The sequence below is a fragment of the Meriones unguiculatus genome, chromosome 1 (assembly GCF_030254825.1).
Source record: "Meriones unguiculatus strain TT.TT164.6M chromosome 1, Bangor_MerUng_6.1, whole genome shotgun sequence".
Taxonomy (NCBI): domain Eukaryota; kingdom Metazoa; phylum Chordata; class Mammalia; order Rodentia; family Muridae; genus Meriones; species Meriones unguiculatus.
Window position 1 is genome coordinate 81,485,963 of NC_083349.1, and position 21,015 is coordinate 81,506,977.

Below are 21,015 nucleotides of genomic sequence, written 5' to 3' on the forward strand. Positions count from 1 at the left end.
AAGAAACCCAGAATTGCTAAAACAAACCTCTACAATAAAAGATCTTCAGGAGGTATCTCCATCCCTGATCTCAAGCTGTACTACAGAGCAACAGTAATAAAAACTTCATGGTATTGGTATAGAACCAGAATGGTGGATCAATGGAACCGAATAGAAGACCCAGAAATAAACCCACACACTATGGACACCTGATTTTTTACATAGATGCCAAAACCATACAATGGAAAAAAAGCATCTTCAACAAATGGTGCTGGTCTAACTGGATGTCTACATGTAGAAAAATGCAAATAGATCCATACTTCTCACCCTGCACAAAACTAAAGTCTAAGTAGATCAAAGACCTCAATAATACCAGACACATTAAATTGGTTAGAAGAAAAATCGGGTCAGAAAAAGTGAGAAGAACAGTGACCTCATTGGCACATTAGACAACTTCCTGAACAGAACACAAACAGCACAGGTTCTAAGAGCAACAATCAGTAAATGGGACCTCATGAAACTGAAAAGCTTCTGTAAAACAAAAGTTACTGTCATCAAAACAAAATGAATGTCTAAGATTGGGAAAGAATCTTTACCAACCCTATATCTGACAGAGGGCTAATATCCAGAATATATAAAGAACTAAAGTAGTTGAAAAGCAACAAATCAAGTAATACAATTAAAAAATGGGGAGCAGAGCTAAACAGAGAACTCTCTGTAGAGGAATATCGAATGGCAGAGAAACACTTAAAGAAATGCTCAATGTCATTAGCCATCAGGGAAATGCGAATCAAAACGACCCTGAGATTTCACCTTACACCCATTAGAATGGCCACGATCAAAAACTCAAGTGATAACACATGCTGGAGAGGTGGAGAAAGGGGAACCCTTCTCCACTACTGGTGGGAATGTAAACTTGTACAACCACTTTGGAAATCAATCTGGTGCTTTCTCAGACAACTAGGAATAGCGATTCCTCAAGATTCACCTATACCACTCCTAGGCATATATCCAAAAGAGGCTCAAGTACACAACAAGGACATTTGCTCAACCATGCTTGTAGCAGCTGTATTTGTAATAGCCAGAACCTGGAAACAACCCAGATGTCCCTCAACTGAAGAATGGACACAGAAATTGCGGTACATCTACACAATGGAATATTACTCTTTGATAAAAAACAAGGAAATCATGAAATTTACAGGTAAATGGTGGGAACTGGAAAAGATAATCCTGAGTATGCTATTTCAGAAGCAAAAAGACACACATGGTATATATATATATATATATATATATATATATATATATATATATATATGTATGTCATATATATATATATGTCACTCATATAGACATATAATATAGGATAAACATACTAAAATCTGTATACCTAAAGAAACTAATCAAGAGGGAGGACTCTGGCTAAAATGCTCAATCCCCATTCAGAAAGGCAAAGAGGCTGGACATCAGAAGAAGGAGAAAAGAGGGAACAAGTCAGGAGCCTGACACAGAGGGCATCTGAAGGGCTCTGCCCTGCAGACTATCAAAGCAGCTGATGAGACTCATGGCCAACTGTTGGGCAGAGTGTATGGAATCTTATGAAAGAAGTGAGAAATAGTAAGACCTGAAGAGGACAGGGGCTCCACCAGGAGAGCAAGAGAGCCAAAAAAGCTGGGACCGGGGGTCTTTTCTGAGCCTGATACTCCAACCAAGGACCATTTATGGAGATGGCCTAGAAACCCTGCACAGATGTAGCCCATAGCCGTTCAGTGTCCAAGTGGGTTCCACAGTAATGGGAACAGGGACTGCCTCTGACATGAACTGATCAGCCTGCTCTTTGATTACCTCCCCCTGACGGGGGAGAAGTCTTACCAGGACATAGAGGAAGACAAGGTACCCTCTCCTGATGAGACCTGATAGACTAGGATCAGAAGGAAGGGGAGGAAGATGTCCCCTATCAGTGGACTTGGGGAAGGGCATGGGTGGAGAAGGGGGAGGAAAGGTGAGATTGCGAGGGGAGGAGGAAGGGGCTTATGGAGGTGATACGAAGTGAATAAAGTGTAATTAATAAAAATTAAAATAAAAAATATAAAAAAAATTGAGTTTGAATAGAGATTCTCTCATGGGTGAACAATTTTGTTCCTGGAAGACATTGGTTATTCAATGAATATGTCAGTGCCATGCAAAAGTTAGCCTCATTATGAGTTGCTGGTCAGTGAGGCCCCAGCAGCACCCCAAACAAGACAAACTACTGCCATTGCTCTTCATTGTCCATCACAAGTAGACAGCACAACCCTATTTCTAAAGACACCAAAAACTTCTGTTACAGGCTATAAAAACATCAACTGTGAACCGATCAGAAAGCTCTATTCCTGCAGGCTAGCTTTCATACAACTAAAAGGTGCTCTCTGGGTTGCTAGAGTGGAAAAGACAGCAGTGGTCTTACCCAGAATGGATTCTACAGGCTATAACAACCCATTGTATAAGCAAGATGTACCTACTGGCACAGTAGTTAAAAGGCTGCTTATGGAAATGATAAACTGTCTCTTGATTGGATTTGAGGTCTGCCCTACAGAAGGGAATTCATGCCTGGCAGTACAAACATGATAAAAAAACAAAACAAAACAACAACAAAACCATGGAAGTCATATGCCCTAAGGGAGAAACTATTCATGTGGTTTTGCTAAATTGCCATCTTGTCAAACTTCCTTCTAAATACTTTTATTTATATCTACAGATTTGTGCTATTCTTTCTTGGTTAGAGAATCATTTTAGTGAAGAGGATAGTGGTTAATGCAGAGAGGCATTGCTGTTCAAGATGCTGAAAATAAGCCACTGTGAATGCTCTGCCACAGATGGAGCATCTATCAAACCTTGCCCCAAGGCTCAGGGAACATTAAGAAAGAAGGGGAGGGAAAAGTGCAGAGTGAGAGGATAGTGAGAGTGCTGGGAAACACTGGCTGTGAAGCATGGCTGTTACATGCAGGAACTCACCGAGGCTTGGCTACCTACACACAATCTCTACATCACCAAGAACGTGAAAATTCCAGCATGTAATGGGAAGGGGCTCCCAACACTCACACTCCTAGCTAAGGAGTGAATGGAAATTTTTCAATTGGAGAAAACACTGGTAGGCTGCCTATGGCCCAGTGGGTGACTCCAAGCCTGTACACACATGGGCAGCACTAACTGGACCTAATAGGCTATTTAAAAAAAAGAACAGACATGAAGTTGGGAAGGAGATACTTTGGGGAGGGGACGATAGGGGATGGATATGAATGAACAGGATAATTACATGCATGTATAGAATTTTCAAAAATTAATTGCTCTTGTTAAAAATCACCCATTCTGGCAGATATGGCAGCTCATACTGTTATTTTTTTAATTTTATTTTTTTAATTTACAATGTATTCACTTTGCATACCAGCTGTAGCCCCTCTCTCTTCCTCTCCCAATCCCACTTTCCCTCCTTCATCTCCTCCCATGCCCCTCCCCCAGTTCACTAATAGGGGAGGTCTTCCTCCCCTTCCATCTGACCCTAGCCTATCAAGTCTCATCAGGACTGACTGCATTGTCTTCCTCTGAGGCCTGGTAGGGCAGCACCCCCTCCCCCAACGGGAAGTGATCAAAGAGCCAGCTACTGAGTTCATGTCAGAGACAACCCATGCTTCCCTTACTAGGGAAACCACTTGAAGACTGAGCTGCCATGGGCTACATATGAGCAGGGGTTCTAGGTTATCTCCATGCATGGTTCTTGGTTGGAGCATCAGTCTCAGAAAAGACCTCTGGGCCCAGATTTTTTTTTTATTCTCTTGGTCTCCTTGTGGAGTTCCTGTCCCCTCCAGGTCTTTCTGTCTCCCCCTTCTTTCATAAGATTCCCTGCACTCTGCCCAAAGTGTGGCTATGAGTCTCAGCATCTGCTTTGATACACTGCTGGGTAGTCTGTCAGAGGCCCTCTGTGTCAGGCTCCTGTCTTTTTCCCTGTTTTCTCCCTCTTCTGATGTCTATCCCATTTGCCTTTCTGAATGAGGATTGACCTAGCTTCTTTAGGTATACAGATTTTTGAAATACTTGGTCCTACATATGTAACTGATGGGCAGCTTGGTCTTCATGTAGGTGGCCTAGCAAGTGGAGCAGGGGCTGTTTCTAACATGGACTCTGTTGCTTGCTTTGGATCATGTTCCCCTAGCTGTGCTGTCTTGTCTGGCCTCAGTGGAAGGGGATGAGCTTAGTCTTGATGGGTTGTGATGTGCTGGGATAGGTTGGTATGGCCAGGTGCTGTCTTTTTCTGAGAAGGGGAGGGAGAAAAAGAAGAAGGTAGGAGGGTAGGGCTGGGAGGAACGGATGGGGTGGGGGCTGCAATTGGGATATAAAGTGAATAAATAAATAAATTTAATAAAAACTTACAAAAGTAAAAAAAAAAGTTAAAAAAATTTGGTCCTTCCTTGATTAGCAGCTTAACACCAACTTTAAGGTTTCATTCAGATAAATCATAGGGAAAATAAGCCAGGATAATATGCTGACACAGACACAGACACAAATAGACATACACATGCACATAAAACCAATCCAAAACTAAAAAGGAATGAAAAAAAACTGAAAACTAATGGGAAAATTAATTAGCATGTTATACAGAAAAAAAAAACCATCAAGAAATTCTTTTAGAAGGAAAAGGCCTTAATAGCTGTTTCAATACAATGTACAATAGATGGAGAGAAAGGTAACCACTTTGGAACCTGTATTTGATAAAATCTTGTTACTTCAATGATATGATGAATAAGGTATGTTAGTTATTAATTCATAATAAACCAGAAAAGACCCAGAAATAATATCTCACTTTGACTATTTTGTTCTTTGTTGTCATTTAAATGTCACTTCATGGCGAAGGTGACACTGGCTCAGAAATTTTTGTGCAATAGATCAGTGGAAAAAAAAATCTCAGGGAGCCACAAGTCTTTCTAAATAACCTTGAGTTAATTAAAAAAGTCTGTGTCTGACCAGTTATGCTCATGTGTCAGCTTTGATTAAATTTAAAAAGTCATCTCAACATTAAGAATGCCTATGGTTAACAAAACTTTGAACTAGACTCAAGTAAGCACATTCCTACATTTTTGTGTGACGTCAGAGTGAACACTCCACAGCCGGATTTGAGTTTTCAAGAAGAATGAACAGCTTTTCAATATAAGAAATATCTAATCTAACACTATTTTTTTTTTTTTTTCTGTAGGCTAACTGTCCTGGGAACAGGTGGCCCTGCTTTCAATTACAGGGCTAGCATGCCAGTGTGAGGCCTGGATCAGTTCACCTTCTCACGGGAAATTTTCATCAGTTGGATTTATTATAGCTTCACACATGGAACAGAGCTCATGTCAGCTGAGGGCACTGACACATCATACGATTCAAATTAACCTGCTGTGGCCCATTCCTCAGGGCTTAGATTGTGTATTAAAATGACGACATTTTAAAAACAGGTTGAAAGAAACCAGGATATCTGAACTGCAATGGTTCCAATTTGTTCCAACTAATCTCTCACCTGCTAGAAATATGGTTACAGAGTCTGTGGTAGCTGCTGTTTTCTGAGTTTTTCCAAGCCACTGACCTTACTAATGGGCACTGCTTGCCTCTGAGGAAGGGTGGGGCTTGGAAGGGTCTTCAAAAAGTTTGTGATATGGAGGTTAGGATATGGCACTTGCCTAAGGTACTAATAAAGGGACACACAAAGATAAAGGGTCATTTTTAAAAATCTAAATGCTAAAGGACAGTGTTTGTTCCATCTTGTTGAGAGAAAAAATTTGAAATGGATTTGAAAGGTTAAATCCACGAGCTACTACGTTCATATCCTCTGAGGAAATCTGAAGGGTAGTCAGTTACAATCAGTTTTCCCTTTACAATTCAGGAGCCTAATTTTTACTGTTACTGTAACCCACCTAGAGAACAAACAAAAAGAAAATCGAGATACAGTTTAGAGATGTAGCATGAAGACATTCTTTGGTAATGATTGATGTGTACACAGACTTAAATATCTAACTGCAAAAAAAAAAATTAATGCTAACAGTAATGTTGCCAATAAAATTAGAAGTATTACTTTCTATACTCTGTGTCATTTGTGATGTTACTTCTTTCAAAGGGAGAAATGTTGGTGGAGAACAATATAAACTGCAGTTGTTACCTAGTCCTAGCACAAATAATAATCTTCTTAGAAGTACACTACCTAGTGACAGTAAAACAAAAACAAAATCCCCATAATTTTTATTGTGTTGCCAATATGTACACTATATATGTGAAATATCTTTAATGTATCTTGTGATACTCTTCAATTAATACGACTGTTCAGTTGTTAGGCTAGTGTTTTAGAAGAAATGTCACAGAGCTGATATACAATTCCAGCTAACTTCCCTTAATACAAGATAAACAAACAAATGTATTTTTGACAAAAATGTTTTAGAGTTTAAAGAACTGAAACTACATTCAATATTTTTCATAACAAAATAAACACCCTAAGGCTTGTTCTTCCTTTGTAACTCTCTTCTCCTCTACCACAGGTTTCTAGCATGGCTTTGAAAAACTTGATTGGTGTTTTTGGAAAACAATCACTTATGATGGGAAATAATGTGTGCTTACACAGAAGTCTAAAAAGAATTTTAATCAGGCATATAAAACCGCCCTGGGCCAGCAAGATGACTGAACGGTTAGTAAAGGCACTTACTACCAAGCCTGACAACTTGAGTTCCATCACTAAGACCAAAATCAGCTCCTTTATGTTGTCTGGTAACCCCCACAAGCATAATGTGGGGCACATGTCCACACACACAGACATACACCTATTCTGCTACAAAACATGCAATGTCTAGATTAGCAGCATCCACTTCACCTGGAATATGGTAGAAATACAGAAGTTCAGCCATACCTCAGAAAAACTAAAATGCTACTTGCAGAGATGCTTAAGGTATAAACTCAAACTGAAGAACGATGGTTGTAGAATAATTATCGACTCACCATCTTAAAGGTCTGAATATCCAAATACACAATCACTATTAACTTAAACTATGAAATCATATATATCCATTTCCCAATTTTGAAAGTACCTTAAGATAAACACAAGTATAAATACTTTAAAATAATTTCCTACGTTTATGTTTTTACTATGTTGTCACAGTAAATGTCAGAACTATGAACATGTCATCATTCTTTCACTCACTGGCATTTCTCCTCATAATTAAGTGTATCTGATTGTCTTGCAAATATGGTGTTTAATCTACCATTGATCCCATTACTTTAACAAACAAATCAATAATCTGAATTGTCTGCCTAAAAGAAAATCTGAGCCCAAATGAAGAGCAAGAAGTAACCCCAAATTCCTGTTTCTACTCCAGCAGCTGATCCCATGTTAATTTCTCTTCTGTTCTCACACGCCAGACCTTCACAGGGGAACAGCTCTGCAATGAGGAAATACCCGGCAACTAATGGAATAAGGGGAAACATGCAACACAGGTTCGATGACAGTTCTTTTCTTTCTCCTTAGTGGGATTTAAATGCTATAACTGGTTATTTGGCTTAAATAAAATCAGTATTTCTTATTTACTAGAAAGTAGGATTCCCACTCACCCCCAGCCACCAACTTCCTCTTTCCTGTCATTACTTAAGATCACATGTAGAGTTTTTCATCTTGGCCATTCTGATGGGTGTAAGGTGATATCTCAGGGTCGTTTTGATTTGCATTTCCCTGATGGCTAAAGAGGATGAGCATTTCTTTAAGTGTTTTTCTGCCATTCGATATTTCTCTGTCGAGAATTCTCTGTTTAGCTCTGTTCCCCATTTTTTAATTGGATTACTTGGATTGCTGCTTTTCAGCTTCTTTAGTTCTTTGTATATACTGGATATTAGTCCTCTGTCAGATAAAGGGTTAGTGAAGTTTCTTTCCCAATCTGTAGGCAGTCGTTTTGTTTTGATGACGGTATCCTTTGCTTTACAGAAACTTTTCAGTTTCATGAGGTCCCATTTATTGATTGTTGCTCTTAGAGCCTGTGCTGTGTTTTCAAAGCAAAGACTCATGACCAAACCTTTGGCAGAGTACAGGGAATCATAAGAAAGAAGGGGAGTTAGTCTGATGGGGAAAGGATAGGAGCTCCACAAGGACCAAATATATCTGGGCACAGGGTCTTTTCTGAGACTGACATTCAACCAAGGACCATGTATGGATATAACCTAGAACCTCCACTCAGATGTAGCCTGTGGTAGCTCAGTAACCAATTGGTTTCCCAAAGTGAGGGGAACAGGGACTATTTCTAACAGGAACTCGATGACTGGCTCTTTGGTCTCCCCACCCCTGAAGGGAGGAGCAGTCCTGTTAGGCCACAGAGGAGGGCTTTGCAGTCAGTCCTGAAGATACCTGATAAAACAGGATCAGATGAATGGGGAGGAGGTCCCCCCATCAGTGGACTTGGAAAGGGGCACGGTGGAGATGAGGGAGGGAGGGAGGGAGGGAGGGACTGGGAGGGAATGAGGGATCGGGACACGGCTGGGATACAGAGTTAATAAAATGTAACTGATAAAAAAAAATAAAATAAATAAAAAAAATGATATAAAAAAAAAGATCACATGTAGATATTAACTATGAAGAGAATACATTCTTCACACTAGCCCTGGAGACATGTGCTGCAGAACAGGCCATGAAACCAGTGAGGCAGCCCCAGGGTCAGCTCAGTCCAGGTATCAAGACTCTTTCCATTATGTAGAAATGACTGACAGGACATAGCACACACACTCCTCATGGTCTGCACAGGGATAGTGTTGCTGGAGATGTAAGAACAGTCTAATGTCCCTATTTTAAAATTCTTATAAAATGTCAATGTTCCTTTGACAACTAATATATTCTGAAGCCATGTGAGTATAACAAAAGTGAAGCAGTCAGTTCTACTAAGCAAATAGTGACGACCCCATCACGGAGGTCAGAACTGAATAGAGAGTGGAAGATACAGAGGCCTGTAAGAGCCTGTAAGAGGAGTAGAAAACAGAAAGGAAACTTACTGTCATGATGATCAGCATCATCCAAATGGAAGATCAACTCTTCAGAGTCATAAAGCCCTACTGTTCGAACAGCTCATCTATCTGCATGACTTCAGCTAATTTTCCTCATGCTTTGGTCTTATTTTCCTTGTTTGTAAATAGGAGAGTAACAGTAGCTACCCTTGACTCTTTGAAAGTATGTGAAGATTTGGTATTAAGCTATCTATCTAAAATTGAGTGCTTACTATATCTCAAAACTTTCTTTATGCATTTGAGGTAAGTATGCTCATCTATGCATGCTCCTTTATATATGGAATCATAATTCTCACCCATCATCTATATTATTATCTTCATACGTAGTTAGAAAACTGAACAGAAAATTACAACAAATCCTTTAAGAGCACTCAGATGATTAAGACAAAAAGCAACAAAAACATACAAGGTCTTCAGCTCTCAGACAATTATCCCTTCTGTCAGTAAGGACATAGTTGCTTACTCAGATTCACATTTGCTTTTTGGTGTTTAGGATGGGCAGGCTAAAGAGGGTATACTGCTGGGCAGCAGGCCAGCAATTCACTGTCTGACAGCTCAGGCTTACTACAGATCCAATCTGTATGTTTCTGTCTTCACACAGGAAAAAAAGGTGCTTGATTATGATTTCCATACCTGGTCCATTAAGAAAGTCTTTGATTTGTAAAGTAACAAGGGAAGGTGGAATCCCACTTTTACTGTCTGTTTCTCCGGGCACAGTCTGCAGCCACACAGTGTTATAGTCAAGGGCTTCGGGCAAAGTCTTCCCAGGATCTAAGTGATAAAAATTGAAAAGTGAAAAACAGTGATCACACCACAAGCATCTCAATTTGGTATATGGATCTATGTGGATAAATGAAATCAGAGTATGTTCAACTGTTTTATGTAAACGTCATCATTTCTTTTATTTGCACACAAATGGTCACACACACACACACACACACACACACACACGTATGTATCAAAAAAGGTAAACTAAGTTTACAAGGTGGAATAATAACACCGGAACTAGACCAGATTATAAGCCGCATTGTCTTTGTGTGAAGAAAACGCCTTAATGCTGAGCTGCTGGTCATTAACAGTTTAATGGTTGGATCTTGCTTTATATACAATGCTAGAAGCAAAGGGAAAAAATGGCAAGCTTGCCTGTCAGCTTTAAAGAGAGTCTCAAAGTCTCAAACAAATTCAAAAGATGCAGTAGGTTAGAACTACTCTGGGGCTAATTTGATCTGTTTTAGAGTTTTCCTGACACTACACTCAGTTTTTACTGCTAAGCTTTTGAAGTTCCAATCAGTAGCCTTCCCACAACCTTCTTGAATGGTAATAATTGGTTAATCTTTTACTAGTTCTAATACTATTACAATTTCAGGCTTTTTCTATTTTGACATTTTTTCCATTTTATAATATGTATTTCAATTTTTTTTTTGTTAACATTAACATCCTTTAAGAATATATTCTGGATACCAGTAATGTCAAAGAATTCATTCACTTTTAAAGGTTTGGAATACTACAGTTTCTGATTTAAATAACTCTGAATAAAAATGAATGCTGTATGTTGGCATATAATGCAACAGGCTTCTCCATATCCAGTTTTTCTTCACAACTGTTTTCTTCTTTGTGTTTTAATGTACTTTAAATGCCATTTTTATAGTATGTTCTTGCCATAGAACCCATCTATCCCATTTTCAGCCTATCAGAAATGTGTTATTAAAGCATTATTTACTTCAGTCTTCATTGATTGGCTTGCTTTCAAGAATAGCATTTACATATAGTATTTATATTCAACATATGGTTATATAGTATTACTGTCATATGTGAACCGGGCATATAAATTTTGCTTTGGAATTTGTGTTTCTTGACCTTATCATGTGATTCTTATGAAATCTGGCACATAGGCACCTTTATGTTATTTCAAAGAAAATACTGAAAGGGATTGATTGTGACGTTCAATGTATGTGGTAAAAGATCAAACACTAAGTCAGTGCATGCTTTCCCTTTATGACTGGCGAATCTGAAGCAGAGGGAATACGAAGACTAGACCTATAACAATGCACAGTAACAATACACTATTCTCTCTTTCAAATACCACACATAGTCAGGTCTCATAGAAGCATAACTTTTTTTGTTGCTGAAAGACTCTTCAGTCAGTTTACAGGAGCCATGCAACCTACCAGAACCTGAATGTCTCTTTCCAGGGTATCATCTATCTACACATCATCAGAAGTGATTTTATCAAGAAATACTTCCTGTTAGATCTGTAATTTTTCACTTTGAAGAGAAAATATCAAGCAACGAATGTGATGCTCTAACAGATGAAAGAACCATAACAACAGACTTTAATTCTATTAAATTGGTGCTGAAACCCTAATATAACGTATAGAACAACTCATAAGAAAACAACTCACAGGAAGTACACTGTTCAATTTGCAGGAAGCTGGATGTTTATTGTACTTACACTATCTAAAAACTACTACCTCTGGACATCTAAAAATTACAGTCCAGAGGTAAAGATTCTGAGTAGCAGGACAACATGGACTGGGACTTTAAGTACATTACCTGATACAAATTTATCACAATCCAATTAGAGAATATAAAGACTGACACTGAGAATTCATGAAAAATACTGTAATCATTTGATACAGCAAACTAACCTTAGAAATTAATTCCCCCAAAATGGATATATGTACATACATTTATACCTACTGAAAATGTGTCTATCATTTTTCCATAGGGTTCTTTTTTTTTTTTTTTTTTCAGGCATTCCATGAAACTTTATTAAAAGGCTCGGGAAGGCCATAAAACTCAGGAGTTTCAGAAAGGTATAAGATTCACAAAGTTTCTCCCCAAGGTTACAGAAACATCAATTGCTGGGGAGAAGAGACTCTGGTAAAGATACAGGAACACAGATTTGGCATCATTGTCTATGGGTGGGCTTTGCTGTGACTGATTAGCTATTCATGTTCTTTTTATTTTATTTTATTTTTCTTATTAGTTACATTTTGTTAATTCTGTATCCCAGCTGTATCCCACTCCCTCATTCCCTCCCCAATCCCACCCTCCCTCCCTCATCTCCTCCCTGCCCCTTTCCAAGTCCACTGATAGGGGAGGACCTCCTTCCCTTTCATATGACTCCGTTTTGTCAGGTATTTTCAGGACTGGCTGCAAAGTCCTCCTCTGTGGCCTAACAGTACTGCTCCTCCCTTAAGAGCCAGTCATTGAGTTCCTGTTAAAAATAGTCCTTGTTCCCCTTACTATGGGATTACTGAGCTATCACGGGTCACATCCGAGCAGAGGTTCTAGCTTTTATCCACTCATGGTCTTTGGTTGAGTGTCCATCTCAGAAAAGACCCTGTGCCTAGATGTTTTGTCCTTGTGGAGCTCCTATCCTTTCCACATCAAACTCCCCTTCTTTCATATGATTCCCTGCACTCTGCCAAAGGTTTGGTCATGAGTCTTAGTATCTATTTTGGAGCACTGCTAGGTAGAGTCTTTCAGATGCCTTCTGCGGTAGACTCCTGTCATACGTTCAATGCATATCCCATTTGTCTTTCTAAATGAGGATTGATCATCATACCCCGTGTCCGCTTTCTTGATTATCTTCTTTAGGTGTATAGATTTCATTATGTTTATCATATCTTTTAGGTCTATATAAGCGAGTATATTCCATGTTTGTCTTTCTCCTTCTGGGATACTTCACTCAGAATGATCTTTTCTAGATCCCACCATTTGCCTGCAAATTTCATGATTTCCTCTTTTTTGATTGCCAAGTAGTATTCCATTGTGTAAAAATACCACAATTTCTGTATCCATTCCTCTATTGATGGACATCTGGGTTGTTTCCAGGTTCTGGCTACTACAAATAAAGCTGTAACAAACATGGTTGAGCAAATGTCCTTGTTGTGTACTTGAGCAAATTTTGGGTATATGCCTAGCAGTGGTATAGCTGGGTCTTGAGGAAGCACTATTCCTAATTGTCTGAGAAAGCGCCAGATTGACTTCTAAAGTGGTTGTACCAGTTTACATTCCCACCAGCAGTGGAGGAGGGTTCCCCTTTCTCCACAACCTCTTCAGTATGTAGGAACTAGCATTTGCTCTTAGTATCTTTCAACTGCATTGTAATGCTTTGTGCATGTATATATCACTTAACAGCTGCTGGAAAAAATAATTAACTTTCAAAAATTTATTTGTTAGGTAATTATGAATCTATTCCTAGGGTTTTTGGGAAACTTTTTTTTTTCTTTTTTAATCTTCACTGTTTAATTCTTCTGGAGAGTACTTAAAATAAACAGAAAAATCTTCTCATCTTTACTGTTCACCAAGGATATACAAGTTAAAATGAGGAATACAAATTTTCCTTAATTGAAATAGTTAAAAGATTACTAATATGTTATGTGTGGGTGATGGAGGGGAAATGGCTACTCCCATAGGTGGTAGGTATGACTAAACATGCAAAGTTTTTGACTAGATGGGAGACACCAGAGAAATTCCCATCAAATTTCTAAGTATCATGTCCTTGGAATCAGAAATGACATCTATAGATCTCTATAGTTTTACAGAAACACTTAAAATACATATCTTAATGTTCCAGGAAGTTGAGTCCAGAATAATTTGACACTATAAAAATTCAGGAAAAATCCATTTAAAGAAAAGTAAAATAGGTTGTGACAACACTATAAACACTGCATGGAATACAATGCCAGTGACAAAAAGAACAGAGTACATTTTATACAGTACTATAAAAGACCACCAAAGTACACTGTTCAGTTAATACATCAGAGAAACAGGAAAGAGGGTTAGTAAATACAAATATGATTCCCCTCTCCTCCCACATACAAAGCAGACGTGGTGACAGGATCACAGCTTGAACTGGCCAAGAACTCACTAGGTGGACCAGACTTGCCTGATCTGCCTGCCTCTACCTCCTGCCTGCTGGGATTAAAGATACTCACCAAAATATGTGGCCTATTTAAGTACTAGAAGATGATTTTTCTAGACAAGCTTAAGCACATGCTGATATAAGGAACTGTAAGTCATTCAGAAAGGAGGACAAAATAGGACTTTTAACCAAGGAAATTAAAAAGCTATCAGGAATGGAAAAGGAAAGCTAATTCTGAAGATGTGTCTGAGTGTTTTCCAGGATGGAAAGGTTTTGTGCAGGTGCCTCTGAGGGCAGAAGTCAGAGAGACTAGCCACCTTGAACCCTGGCAAGAAATCAGCTCTAAGGTAATCACAGGGCTCTGAGTAAGCAGGAGAGACAGTAAACTGATGAGAAAGAGTAAGAGCAGAGGAATGAAGAATTAAAGCAACCATAAAAGTCTAGAAAATCTAACCAAGGAAACCAGCACTTTGGTGACTACTTCTTAACAAAATGTTTGGGTAAGTAGGCTTAAAAGTGGGGTAAGATGATCAATCCTCGTTTAGAAAGACAGATGGGATGTGCATTGAATGTATGACAGGAGTCTACTGAGCGCATCTGAAAGACTAACTAGCAGTGTTGTCAAAGCAAAGACTCATGACCAAACCTTTGGCAGAGTACAGGGAACCATAAGAAAGAAGGGGAGTTAGTCTGATGGGGAGAGGATAGGAGCTCCACAAGGACCAAATATATCTGGGCACAGGGTCTTTTCTGAGACTGACATTCAACCAAGGACCATGTATAGATATAACCTAGAACCTCCGCTCAGATGTAGCCTGTGGTAGCTCAGTAACCAATTGGTTTCCCAAAGTGAGGGGAACAGGGACTATTTCTAACAGGAACTCAATGACTGGCTCTTTGGCCTCCCCACCCCCCAAGGGAGGAGCAGTCCTGTTAGGCCACAGAGGAGGGCTTTGCAGCCATTCCTGAAGATACCTGATAAAATAGGATCAGATGAATGGGGAGGAGGTCCCCCCTATCAGTGGACTTGGAAAGGGGCACGGTGGAGATGAGGGAGGGAGGGAGGGGCTGGGAGGGAATGAGGGATCGGGACATGGCTGGGATACAGAGTTAATAAAATGTAACTGATAAGAAAAAATAAAATTAAAAAAAAAGTGTGTATGAGATAACCTAGAACCCCTGCACAGATGTAGCCCATGGCAGTTCAGTGTTTCCATAGTAATGGGAACATGGACTGTCTTTGACATGAACTGATTGGCCTGCTCTTTGATCACCTCCCCCTGAAGAGCGGGGGCAGTCTTACCAGGACACAGAGGAAGACAATGGAGCCACTCCTGATGAGACATGATAGACTAGGATCAGAAGGAAGGGGAGGAAGATGCCCCCTATCAGTAGACTTGGGGAGGGACATGGGTGGAGAAGGGGAAAGGAGGTTGGGATTGGGGGGAGGAAGGAGGAAGCTACAGGGGGAATAGAAAGTGAATAAATTGTAATTAATAAAAATTAAAATAAAAAAGTGTGTGTGAACTTATAAGATTGACAGAATAACTGAACTTAGAAACATCCAAAGCATGTAAGTTCAGAGCTGATGGTTACTGAACATAGAATAGGATTGGCATTATGTCCTTTCTGAGTCTTAGTAAGCATCTCTAGTTTCATATAAAGGTATCTTAGAATTCTTGGGAAATGTTAAACTCTAACAGTCACCTCATGCTCTAAGTATGATGAGGAAGATGATGTCTGGACTTCCTGAGTGCTGTCTTTGATTTAATTTGTCGTAAGTTCTATCATCAGGACCAGACAGTAAGATGTGAATTATACATTCTTCAAGGTCAATATACCTGGGAAAGCACCAGATAAACTAAGATTAAAGGCGCTTGTAAAGGTCATATGAACAGAGTGACAGCTGTTTCGTATTGGGAGCTCCCCCAGGCTTCTTCGTAAGTAGTAAACATTCATTTGGTCCAGCACTAGAAGCTCCCAACATGGCTAAACTGCTGGTGTGGATGAGTGCATTTAACTTCTTGTCTCCAAGCCTAAGAAACTAGGGAAAGTTGTTCTTTATGAGAAAGCGTGGGTAGGGAATGGGGCAGAAAAAGTGATATACTGCTCATAGTCATAGACTTTATTCATGCCTAACTAGGCAGAGAAAGTTAGCGACAAAGTTGTAATATTTACTTTTCTTTTTGGAAGGACTTGCTAAAGAAAATACAAAAATTCTATCATTCTAAAATAGCCAAAGAGAACAACCCAGAAAGCCTCCCTTCAATACCTATGAAAGTCTTAAAAGCCAGTCCCTGCTTAAACAAAACCATGGCCATCAAAAAGGTTGATCAGGGAGGCATGTCTGTGCTGGTAGATAGCTTCGCTCTCCTTTAGAGAAACTGGAACTTCTCTTAGCTTCTTGGGAATGCTTCCAGTGAACCTGAGGACAGCCATCTTGAAAAGTGCTGCTATAATTTTTAATTTTTTAATTATATATATATATATTTATTAATTACACTTTATTCATTTTGTATCCCCCCATAAGCCCCTCCCTCCTCCCCTCCCTCCTCCCCTCCCGATCCCACCCTCCCTCCCCTTTCTGCATGCATGCCACTCCCCAAGTCCACTGATAGGGGAGGTTCTCCTCTCCTTTCTGATCTTAGTCTATCAGTTCACATCAAAAGTGGCTGCATTGTCCTCTACTGTGGCCTGGTAAGGCTGCTCCCCCCACAGGGGGAGGTGATCAAAGAGCAGGCCAATCAGATTATGTCAGAGGCAGTCCCTCTTCCCATTACTATGTAACCCACTTGGACACTGAACTGCCACGGGCTACATCTGTGCATGGGTTCTAGGTTATCTCCATGAATAGTCCTTGGTTGGAGTATGAGTCTCTGGGAAGTTCCCTGTGTTCAAATTTCCTTGTTCTGTTGCTCTCCTTGTGGAGACCCTGTCCTCTCCAGCTCTTACTATTTCCCACTTCTTACATACAATTCCATTCACTCTGCCCAACAGTTGACCATCAGGCTCAGCATCTGCTTTGATAGTCGGTAGGGAAGAGGCTTTCAGAGGCCCTCTATGGTAGGTTCCTAGGTTGTTTCCTGTTTTCTGCTTCTTCTTCTGATGTCCATCCTCTTTGCCTTTCAGGATGGGGATTGACCGTTTTAGTTAGGCTCCTCTCTCTTGCTTAGTTTCTTTAGATGCACAGATTTTAGTGGGTGCTGTAATTTTTAATTCTTAACAGATAGTCACAGTAAGTGTATCTTTGGTTCCTATTTGGATTGTACAAAATACAACATAATTCAGAACAGATGATTCAAAATAGATGCAGAGATAAATATCCAAAAGGTCTTTGACATCTCCTACTTATTAAAAATGTGTTTTTCAAACTCCTGCAAAATTGCTAAATAATACCACTTAAAAAGTTTTATTAATTATTCTGTTTTGTTCTAGCAGAGGGCAGAAGGTGTATTTTTATCCTAACAAAGTTGAATTTTCACACAGATCCTAAAGGGAAATATACTTCTTTTTGCCACAGATCTCAGTGTTGTTTTCTCCTTCAAAGTGACACGATATTGAACACAGGATGGGGCCCAGGCACCAAATAGTAGGCTCTTCTAAATGCTTTCTATCATAGAGACAAACACTTAATACTTCCATCCACCCACCACCCACCTACATACTTACTGCTTTGTGTGTGTGTGTGTGTGTGTGTGTGTGTGTGTGTGTATGTCTGTGGATACTGGAAGAAGGCACTGGACCCCATGGAGCTGTAGTTACAGCTTCCTGATGTGGATGCTGGAAACAACAGAACTCTAGTCCTCTGAAAAAGCAGCAAGCACTCTCATTTATCAGCTCTCTTTCCTAGTCCCTTAATGCATTTTGAGTAATGAATTTTGATTTTAAAAAATCTATTTATTTCAAAGTTACTATCTATTTTATAAAGATCTACAGTGGGACTCAAAAACAGTATCATCTCTGTCCTCACCCTCACTTCTTTTCTCTAAATGATGACTTTTGCCAGTGGTACTGGTTTTATGAAGGGAACTGGTTAAGCAATACCAGAAAAGAAATTAGTCTGGCAGTTACAAGCAACACTTTTTATTATAACAGCTACAAATAACTAGAGTTACAACGTTTTGATTACACTGGTGCAATTTTCTTAAGGAACCCATATCAATTATTTTCCTTCTTGAGGTGACAGAAACCCCAAGAAAAAGAACCTGTGGAAGGGTGTATTTTAGCTCCCAGTTTCAGGGTACAGTACATCAGGGTGAATTATTCCTGGTGGCAAGAGATTGAGGCAGTTGATCCCGAAGCAGAGAGAAGTCAATGCTACTGGTGCTCAGCTCGCTTTGTCCTTTTTATTCAGCCCAGCTCATGGGATGGTACTGTCCACAGGTGGGGAATAACTTTTGATCTTAATTAATCTGATGCAGAAATTCCCTCATGGACAAGCCCCAAAATTAACCTATCTTCACAATCATGCCTAGAAGTTTGTTTTGTAGGTGATTTTAGATTCTGTCAAGTTGACAATATTATCACCACAAGACTTGAGTCTATGTGGATATGTGTGATAAGTTAACTATGATATGCAATCACTGTATTAAATTTCCCTATGGTACAAAGCTCTTGTAAATTTCTGCTAATGATTTAAAAATTTAAACCTCTAAAAATTTAGGGGATGATTGATTAATAGAGTTCTGCTGTAGCTCATTTTAACAGTCTTTCCCTGTTTGTTTTTAAGGTAAGGGCCCTCTATATTCTCTAAGCTGGTAAATGGAGACAGTATCACAGAGTATCACCTCTACTGACATACCATTCCATAAAGCTGAGCATGCACAACAGCAATCCATCATGGTACATAAGCAATCAAGCCCAAACATGTTATAAGCAAGTTACATGAAGTAACTGTCCAAACATCTATGGTTCCTACAAATTTTGCAATGGTTTTGGTATCCAAACACACCTCTATGTCTTCAAGGTATGTGTCTTATGATTGGTTGCAGTTTTAGAGGTTTAGTCCATTTTTAGCATGGCAGGAAGCATGGTGGCATAAAGGCAGGTACTGGAGCATTACTGAGAGTACTATATCCTGATCAACACGCAGAGAGAGAGAGAAAGCGAGCGAGCGAGCGAGCGAGAGAGAGAGAGAGAGAGAGAGTGCAACACGCAGAGAGAGAGAGAGAAAGCGAGCGAGCGAGAGAGCGGCGGACAGACAGACAGACAGACTCTGGGACTGGCTTGGTTTTTTGAAACCTCAAAGCTCACTCCCAGTTACAGACTTCTTCCAAGGACACACCTCCTAGTTCTTTTTAAATAGTGCCACCCTGTGATAAATAAGTATCCAAATAGATAAGCCTATGGGCGCCCTTCTTATTAAAACTACAACAATGTATATAGTATTCCTTTCAGTTTTCTATTCCATTTAGTTTAATTTTCTTTGTCGCCAATTAAAATAAGAGGGATAGAATAAAAAAGAAAAAAACAGAAACTTCACCAGTAGAAGTTACCCACTTGTAGCATATAAAAAAGCTATTTAATTTAAAAATAAAATCACTCACCAAGGATATGAATAACCAACACATTTTACATCCCTATTAAACACAACAGGCCTGACAATTTCCTTCTGTTCATTTCTGATGGTTAACAAAATTATGCCTGTACATTCTCCTCATCCCTTAAATATATCGCTTACATATGCATCAAGGAGGTAAATAATCTTCAAGCCAAACAGCTCAGCTTTCAATTTTCTGAACTAAAAGAACAGGGTCTGTCCCCTCCAGATCTTTCTATTTCCCTCTTCTTTCATAAGATTTCCTGCACTCTGCCCAAAGTTTGGCTATGAATCTCAGCATCTGCTTCAATACCCTGCAGGGTAGCATCATTCAGAGGCCCAGTGGACTAGGGGAGGGACATAGTGGGGGAAGAGGAAGGGAGGATAGGATCAGGAGGAGATGAGAGAGGGGGCTGGAGCTGGGAAACAAAGTGAGTAAGTTGTAATAAATGATGATGATGATGATGATGATAAAAAGAACAGGGTCTGGGTAGATGTAAAGAAGAAACTGATACACTCCATGAATTTTAGTAAGTATAGCAACATTTCAATTCCATAGAAATTTTCTTTTAAAGATAAAGCTTCCTTAAAAAAATGTGACAACACATGCTGGAAAGAATGTAGAGAAAGGGGAACCCTCCTCCACTGCTGGTGGGAATGTAAACTGGTACAACCACTTTGGAAATCAATCTGGCACTTTCTCAGACAATTAGGAATAGTGCTACCTCATGATCCAGCTATACCACTCCTAGGCACATATCCAAAATATGCTCAACTATACAACAAGGACATTTGCTCAACCATGTTCGCAGCAGCTCTATTTGTAATAGCCAGAACCTGGAAACAACCCAGATGTCCATCAACAGAAGAATGGATACAGAAATTGTGGTCCATTTAGACAATGGAATACTACTCAGCAATGAAAAACAAAGAAATCATAAAATTTGCAGGCAAATGGTGGGAACTAGAAAAGATCATCCTGAATGAGGTATCCCAGAAAGACATACACGGTATATACTCACTTATAAGTGGCTATTAAATATATAATATAGGATAAAAATACTAAAATCTGTACACCTAAAGAAACTAAGCAAGAAGGAGGACCCTGGGTAAGATGATCAATCTTCATTTAGAAAGCCAAACAGGTAGACATTGGAAGAGGGTGAAGCAAGGAACAAGATAGGAGCCTACCACAGTGGGCCTTGGAAAGACTCTACACAGCAGGGTAATAAAACAGATGCTGAGATACATAGTCAAATTTAAGGTAGAGTGCAGGGAATCTTATGAAAGAAAGGGGAGACAGAAAGACCTGGAGAGGACTGGAGCTCCACAAGGAGACCAATGAAACAAAAAAATCTGGGCTCAGGGGTCTTTTCTGAGACTGATACTCTAACCAAGAACCATTCATGGAGATAACCTAGAACCCCTGCTCATATGTAGCCCATGACAGATCAGTGTCCAAGTAGGTTCCCTAGTAAGGGGAACAGGGACTATGAACAGGGACTATCTCTGGCATGAACTCAGGGCCCAGCTCTTTGATCACCTTTCCCTGAGGGGGGAGGGACGTGAAGCCTTGCCAGGTCATAGA

At 39.6% G+C, this 21,015-nt stretch overlaps 1 protein-coding gene across 4 annotated transcripts in view; it reads right to left on the reverse strand.

The window, feature by feature from the left end:
* The window catches only part of Vps13b (vacuolar protein sorting 13 homolog B), a 641,091-nt gene that overhangs the window by 179,205 nt on the left and 440,871 nt on the right, over nucleotides 1–21,015 (reverse strand). For 3 of the 4 annotated variants that reach the window (XM_060392854.1, XM_060392849.1, XM_060392870.1), the window contains exon 35: nucleotides 9,649–9,786. The exons of the other annotated variant lie outside the window; for it this stretch is intronic. In XM_060392854.1, the coding sequence (XP_060248837.1) occupies nucleotides 9,649–9,786 (138 nt within the window). The remainder of the gene's footprint in view (nucleotides 1–9,648; nucleotides 9,787–21,015) is intronic. 4 annotated transcript variants of the gene reach the window in all.